At 38.6% G+C, this 8402-nt stretch overlaps 1 protein-coding gene across 1 annotated transcript in view; it reads right to left on the bottom strand.

Annotated features, from left to right (window-relative positions):
• Positions 1-204: 204 nt before the first annotated feature.
• The window catches only part of CHRDL2 (chordin like 2), a 95239-nt gene continuing 87041 nt past the window's right edge, over positions 205-8402 (bottom strand). Inside the window, exon 11 of the mRNA XM_063444987.1 lies at positions 205-426. Within this exon, the coding sequence (XP_063301057.1) occupies positions 347-426 (80 nt within the window). The 3' untranslated portion in view covers positions 205-346. The remainder of the gene's footprint in view (positions 427-8402) is intronic.

Genomic DNA, 8402 nt, shown 5'->3' with positions numbered 1-8402 from the left:
ATTACGGAATTCCAACCTATTCCACATGAATGGGGCTTGCTGGATAAAAATGTTCAGCCTTCCCTTGGGGAAGGTAAAAAACGTGGGACAATCGCAGTAAAGATTATAGTTTTTGGCTGGTCGTTATCAATTTTATCTCCCCAGAGAAGTTGTGCACATGCGACAGTCTTCATTATACTCTGAGCAGGTAAACTGTTTAGAGTCTTCAATGCAAGAGTCCTCTTCTGGGTTCCAACCATCTCACACTTTTGTATATTTTATATAATTTTTTATTTATTTTTTACATTTGTGGTCTTTTCAGATCTGTGCTGCTTGTTCAACTTTAATTCTGATTTTGTATTAGTATTTATAAGTTCTCTGCTTCCTTTTCCGGACTTTCCGTCATATTTAGGTCAGGAGGTTGGGGCCTGAAAATGTTCCACTGACCTGTTATGATAAAACAAGATAGGCAAATTGGGTTTAAAACAACTAGACATTCCATCTGACATTCCACAATGACAGATACAAGAAATATAAATGAAAACAAAACGATATATATTCCAATATTTACTGCGTAAGCCTTCTGAAGCTCTGACATTGGTTTATGTAAAATATAATCAAGTCTTACATTGATTCCAAAATGAAAACATGATCAAAAAACCCCAGGGAGCTAAAAAAAAAGTCTAAAAAAACAATTCCAAAGTCTAGAACCCATGCCTAAAATTTTGGAATGTGAGGCATCTCTGTGCCTGGCCACTAATCACAGTTTACATGTACTGACATTATTTTACAACAATGAAATTGAAATGATAAAACACCCAACCTCACATAAATATTGGGATTTAGGGTTCATTTACACATCAAGCATCTCCCAGTATTGTGATTTAGGTAAGACTTAGGTAATTCCCAGATTTTAGTCGTCTAGTACAACAAAGACACAGACTGAGACAAATTTTCGGAAAAAAAGAAATGGAAATAAAAAAGACATTTCTGGGCAGTCAACTTGCTTCTAAAAAGTCTCATATATTAGTTGCAAATCTTTGTACCATAACTGCTTTATGTCTCAAAGTAAAGCAGGTTGAGCACTCAAAGCAGACTGATCCCACCATAGTTCCTGTATAGCCGTGTAAGACTGTGAGAGGTTGTGTCTACAATGTGCTCATTAAGCCTTGGCTATATTTATAGCAAATATTAATGTATGCTACATTGACTAAGTCTTTATTTTACTAATTCAATTTACTATCTGGTTTGGCAGATTCTGGTATGCCAGCCCGAGAGCTGGCGCTGATGCTTACGCCTGTCTCTCTCTCTTTTTTTTTTGGCTGCCGAGCTTTTTACAAGTCATGTCATGAAATTCTCACTCTGTACAGCAAGGGTTTCAGTAAAAAACAGAGACTGATTTATGAGAGCCAGCAGAGACTGCTCCACACTTAGTCCAGACTTCCTTACGCTGCGTAAGGGACTCATAAAACTCAGCCAAGAGGATTGTGGTTGCCCATCATAAATTAGAGATTTGCAGTGTAAATGATGTAATTTTAAAATCACAAACATTGCTGTCAGCGTGATGGTAAGGAGTGGATCGAGGCTGGTTTCCAAATGTTATATATCTACGAAAGAGGGATGAGATTTTGGAGGGTACAGCAATGGAACCAGATTAGAGAAATTGAAAAGATGAATGAAGTTCTACCACCAGAGTGAGATATGATTATTAAATGGTGAAGGTTTTAACCTTGTCAACACAAATGTTTGTGGGGACCTTAGGAAATGCAACATTTAAACTTTTAAAAATACAGGTCAGGTATAAGAAAAAGATTTAGACTTTGGATCTCAATAATCTACAACATAGTCTGCTTGTGTCAGGGTAGACACAACCTTCAATTTACCAAAAGCATTTCCCTCTTTAGTTACATTTATTGAGTTTGGAGCTATTTTTGTTAGACTACGTATGGTACAGACATGTTGTCCCATATTTTTTCCATGGCTTAAGAATATTTTCATTTCATTAAACCACTTAGCGTTACAGTAGGCCAGTACGGTAATATTCATTTAAACTCAATTTCCTTTCTCGTTGTTTATGTCTTGAAAGAACACAACGTCCCAAAAACGAGGGGCACAAACATTGTAACCCATTGATTGCCAGAACTGCAAACAAGGCATTAAATAATTTCATGCTAAAGGCAAACGGTGGGTGTGGTGGCAAAGTGAAGCCAGACAGACAAACTAGGCTTCATTACAAAGAAGAAAGGCTGACTCTAAATATCCATTCAACCTATCTATAGCATAAACAGAGAATATGAAAATAGACAAAAGCTACATCTGTATCATGCTTTATTACCAAGGCTCTATCCACAAAGTCAATTTAGGGTTAAATAAGTGTGTGTTGGGGGTTCTGAAAAATACCCCTCTCTGTCTCGTTAGAGATTTTACCTTGTACCTGAAAGCAGCAAGGTGTATTGTTAGTGTAGGACTAACCTAAGAGGTATTCCCTTGACGTGGCAGGTGAGCTTACACTTAAATGGCCATTGGAATGATACTAAAAAACTTATTATTTCAATGTGCATATGGATTTGGGATTGTGCATAAATAATGTTTTTTCTTTGGTTTTATCCACAAAGTAACAACGTCTTGCTACCATTTTAAATAAGTAGTAAGGTTTCCATTTCAATACATTATATGTTATAGATTGCAGTTGGAAAAGTTGAAAGACTTAATATTTTTGAAATAACTATAGCTTTGATTTTAAACGTGTTCATTTGTTTTTTGTTTTTTTATTCTGTTTATAGGTCATACATTTACAAAAAATAAAGTGACCACTCAATGAAATGGAGCTTAAGCTAAAACTCTCTCTCTCTCTCTCTCTCTCTCTCTCTCTCTCTCTCTATATATATATATATATATATATATATATATATATATATATAAATATATATATATATAAATATATATATATATATATATATATATATATATAAATATATATATATATATATATATAAATATATATATATATATATATATATATATATATATATATAGTTATTATATATAGTTACAGCTTTTTCCGTAACTGTAATTTGGGTGATCTGGGTTCTGGTAGATGAAGCAATAGGCGCTGAAAGTCCTCAGTAAGAAGATGGTGCTGTTGGAGACAGACAGCTTCAGGAAAATACAACTATCTTCCCCTCACTCTGCACTCAGCAGCCACTGCACCCTAAGTGGACATGCCTTGGGGGGTTAAAATTAGGCATGTGCATGGGGAAAATTTTCGATTCGGTTCGGCATTCCGAAATTCGGAATTTTCGCAATTCGGGACTTCGGCACTTCAACACTTCGGAACCTCGGCAACTTCGGAACTTCAGCACTTCGGAACTTCGGCAGTTCGACACTTTGGAAATTCTGCATCTTCGGAACTTTGGCACTCCAGCACTTCGGAACTTCGGCATTTCGGAACTTCGGCATTTCGGGACTTCGGCACTTCTATTGCAGCCGCTTAGTAGATAACTCCCTAATTCCCACGGTATCTCTCCTTGACCCTCTTCAGTCTGGCTTCCGCCCTCTCCACTCTACTGAGACCGCTCTTATCAAAGTGACTAATGACCTAATCTCCGCTAAATCCAAAGGTCACTACTCCATATTAATTCTCCTTGACCTCTCTGCTGCCTTTGACACAGTTGATCATTCTCTCCTCCTTCAAACTCTTCAATCACTCGGTCTCTGTGACTCTGTCCTCTCTTGGTTTTCCTCCTATCTCTCCCAACGCTCATTTAGTGTCTCCTTTTCCAAGGATACCTCCTCCCCTCGCCCTGTCTCGGTTGGAGTTCCCCAAGGCTCTGTCCTTGGTCCCCTTCTATTTTCTCGTTATACTGCCTCTCTTGGAAAACTTATTGCCTCTTTTGGATTCAACTACCACCTGTACGCTGATGACACTCAGATATACCTCTCCTCACCGGACCTCTCCCCGGCCGTCCTGCAACGTGTCACTGCTTGCCTCTCTTCCATCTCTGACTGGATGTCGTCACGCTTTCTCAAACTTAACCTCTCTAAAACTGAACTCCTTGTCTTTCCTCCTCCTAATACTGATCCTCCTCTCTCACTCTCCCCTCAAGTCAGTGATATCCACATAAGTCCATCCCTACAAGCGCGCTGTCTTGGCGTCATATTTGACTCTGGTCTCACCTTTGAGTCTCACATCCAGTTTGTTGCCAAGTCCTGTAGGTTCCAACTCAAAAACATAGCCCGCATCCGCCCCTTTCTTACGCAAGATGCTACCAAGGAGCTTGTCCATGCTCTAGTAATTTCCCGCATGGATTACTGTAACCCTCTCCTGATTGGTCTCCCCAAAAGCCGTACTGCCCCGCTACAGTCTGTAATGAATGCTGCAGCTAGACTGATTTTCCTATCCAGTCGGTCCTCTCACACCTCGCCCCTCTGCCAGTCCTTACATTGGCTCCCTGTATCCTATAGGAGTCAATTCAAAGTGCTAACCCATACATTTAAAGCACTGAACAATTCCAACCCCTCTTATATCTCTTCACTGATCCAGAGGTATGCCCCTCCTCGTACCCTCCGCTCTGCCCGCGACCACCTCCTGACCGCTGCTCGCACCCGTACGGCCAACTCACGCTTGCAGGACTTCTCACGGGCGGCTCCTCTCCTATGGAATAACTTGCCTACTGCCATCAGACTCTCCCCTAGTCTTCAATCATTTAAGAAGGGCCTTAAATCCCATCTCTTCAGGAAAGCGTATGGCCTCCCAGAGTAATCTCTCCCTTACATACCTGTCTCTTGCTCTCCTATGGGATAGTGCTTTGCTCTCTCCTCCAGCTCTGCTTCACTCCTACTTGATATTTCCTATCCTAATGTTTCTAATACCCCACCTCCTATAGACTGTAAGCTCATTTGAGCAGGGTCCTCTTCAACCTATTATTCCTGTAAGTTTTCTTGTAATTGTCTTATTTATTGTTGCATCCCCCCCTCTCAAAATATTGTAAAGCGCTACGGAATCTGTTGGCGCTATATAAATGGCAATAATAATAATAATAATAATCTACCGAAAGGCTGAAAGACCTAAATTGGTCTTTCAGACAAATTTACTAATACTATGTAAAAATGACTTAGTATTAGTAAATTTTGCCCCTACTCGCTATACCGCGAGTAGGGGCATGTCTAGTAAACAGTGAGCAGCCTGTGGCTGCTCACTGTTTAAAAAATAAATAAAAAGTAGCCCCCCCGGTGGGTGGGGGCCCTAAAGTAAAACGATGGGGGGGACCTATTGTCCTCCCCCCCCCCCGGCCCCCACCCCAGAGCGGTGGGTGGGGGCCTAAATACTAATAACAAGTATACAAAGTGATCTGTGTTAACAGGCGCTTAAAATAATTTCCAAAATAAGGTGCTCTTAGTGCAGCAGCTCACACACAAAAAATAGGAACTCTCCAATCCTATTATAATCTAGTACAATAAATCCACTATATACACAGCCAATATGTGATAGTGAGAGTGTGTAGCGCTTAATAATTAATCACTTACTCCCCGGCAATTTCTCAAGGGTATGTAAGGTATCTGAGTAATATCCAATCCTTTTGTTGTATGTTCCTCAAGAAAGAAAAAAAGAGAGAACAGGGAAAATTCGCCCTGGTGTTGAAATCCTTATAACTTTAGGTATCAGAAATAAAGGTGGAGGTATTCTTCTCACCTGAATAAGAGCCTGTAACCTGGCTCTGAGTATAATGGCCCGTGAGTCCTTTTTAGGGATGACTCTTTCCCCCTTTCCAGCAGGATAGAAGATATACCAGATGCATGTAACTTGATAAAGGTTTATTCATACGAACATTTAAAACCATTTAAAATACATACAATATCCTGGTAGTTGTCCAAAACGCGTTTCGCCGATCTCACCCGGCTTTCTCAATTGGTGACTTCCATCCTGGTTTGTTATACTTAAATATCCCTCCTTCCGTCCTGATTGGAGGAAACGGACCGCATTCCAACCAATCACGGGCGTTCTTATGGGGGAGTATGAGGAAATTCAGCTGAAGGTACTCTATCCCTTATTGGTGACGTCATCGCGCACGCACGTAAAAACGAGCGCGTGATGTCACTTCCGGGAATCTGAATAGTCTCTATCCATCCCACTACTTGATAATGCCTCCTTCCCGGTCACGTGGGATCCAGCTTCCTCTTCTGTGATGTGGATTCGTGTTCAGGTTTTCAAACTTGTAGAGGGTAATTTCGCCATTTTATTCGAGGGCAAAGTGTTGGCAAAAGAATGTCCTTAATGATGTCCACATAAAAGTCCATATTCTTCCCTTTATTTGGGTGGTATGCCCATATTGGAGCATTGTAAACACATAGATAAAAAGATACAAAGTATTAGTCAATCCCAAAAGCATTAAAAATAGTTTTATCATCTCCACCAAAAAGCAACCCAAAACACTGTGCAAAAAAAGCGAGGGAGGAGGGGGGTCTTTCCATAATGGTTACCATGATGATTTCTCCACCTCAATTCATAACATTAAAATGCACAAAGTTATTATATAGGTTAAAAAATAGTAAATAGATAAAAAATATTATAAAAATCTGAAACCAATAATTTTGTTAAATATATATAAAAAATATATATATAAAAAATATAGTAAAAAGGAGTTATAAGAAGTGGCATATTTCAAAATCATCATTTAGACCGTAGGGTTGCATAGTGTTTAAATTAAAAATCCATTTCATCTCTGCTTGTCCAATTAGTTTTATGGGATCCCCGCCTCTCCAATTTCCAATTACTTTTTGTATTCCCATAAACTCCATTAGATGTGGATTACTATTATGATAATTTTTAAAATGTAAGGATACACTATGTTTTAAAAACCCATTTTTAATATTTCTGATGTGTTCCTGAATTCTAGTTTTAAGGGTCCTAGTGGTCCTCCCTATGTAGGCTAACCCACAGGGGCATGTAATCATATAAATTATCTTAGTAGAGTGACAGGTAATGACTTGTTTTATTTTAAACTTAGTGTTCTTATCTTGTGGGTGGCAAAACTCTCTTATTGCTCTTTTACTGCTTTTAGAATTTCTGCAAGCCCCACACATCCCGCATCCATAAAAACCAAACTTTTCTTTAAAGAACTGGTTTGTCAATTTTCTTGTAGGTAAATGGTTCTTGACTAAGGTGCTTTTAAGGTTTGGTACCCCTCTATACACTATGTCTGGTGTGTTCGGGAGTATCGAGTTTAAAACTGAATCATTCTTTAGTATTGGCCAATATTTTCGGATAATCTTCTTGAGGCGTCCACCACTATAATTAAAATCGCAGATAAACTTTACGTTTTGTGGTTCTGTACTGTCCTTAGTGTCTTTATACTCTATTAGTTTCATCCTGTCCTCATCCACTACTTCAGAAAGGGCTTTCTCTAGGATACCATCGTTGTACCCTTTTTCTTTAAAATCATTAATGATTTTTACCGCCTGTTCATGAAATTTATGTTGATCAGTGCAGTTTCTTTTAATTCTAAGCAATTGTGCCTTCGGGGCGTTTAGTAGCCAAGGGGAGAAGTGGCAACTATTCTCCCCTATGTAACTATTTACGTCAACCTTTTTAAAATGAGTGCAGGTTTTTAATACATTTTGCTCCACATAAATATTAAGGTCTAAAAATTCCACGGAATTCTTGCTAAAATTACTTGTAAGTTTAATGCCCCATTCGTTTGTATTAAGATGATTTAAAAACACTTTTAGTGATGTCTCGTCTCCATTCCAGATAAAAAATATATCGTCTATATATCTGCGATAGGTCACGAGGTTCGCATCCCATCTACGGTCATTCTGGATAAACTCCAATTCCCAATGTGACATAAATAAATTCGCATAGCTGGGTGCGAACCTCGTGCCCATCGCCGTGCCGCAGATTTGTAAGTAAAATTCCTCCCTATACCAGAAATAATTATTGGTTAAAATCCAGTTTATCCCCTCTACGATAAAATCAATTTGTGATTGATGAAATCTTCTGGAACATTCTAGAAAGTGCTTAGTTGCATTACACCCTCTTGTGTGTGAAATAATTGTGTATAGGGAGTTTACATCGGCAGTTACGAGGTAGTAATTATCATTCCATTCTATATCTTTAATCACTTGTAGAATGTTGATAGTGTCTTTGAGGTAGCTAGGGCATGTGCGAACAATAGGCTGTAAGCATCTGTCGATATATTGAGATAATTTACTAGAAATGGAGCCTATCCCGGAGACTATGGGTCTTCCGGGTGGTTGATCTTTATTTTTATGTACCTTAGGTAAATAGTAAAATACAGGAACTTTAGGGTGTTGTATATTTAGAAATTTATATTCTTTCTGATTTAAAATATTCAAAATCTTGCCTTTCTCAATTAAAATGTTATAACTTTTTTTAAAATCTTTAGTGGGATCAGTTTTTAGAA

The sequence above is a fragment of the Pelobates fuscus genome, chromosome 1, assembly GCF_036172605.1.
Source record: "Pelobates fuscus isolate aPelFus1 chromosome 1, aPelFus1.pri, whole genome shotgun sequence".
Lineage (NCBI taxonomy): Eukaryota > Metazoa > Chordata > Amphibia > Anura > Pelobatidae > Pelobates > Pelobates fuscus.
The sequence above is the reverse complement of the archived record's forward strand: the minus strand, read 5'-3'. Positions and strand labels throughout refer to the sequence as shown.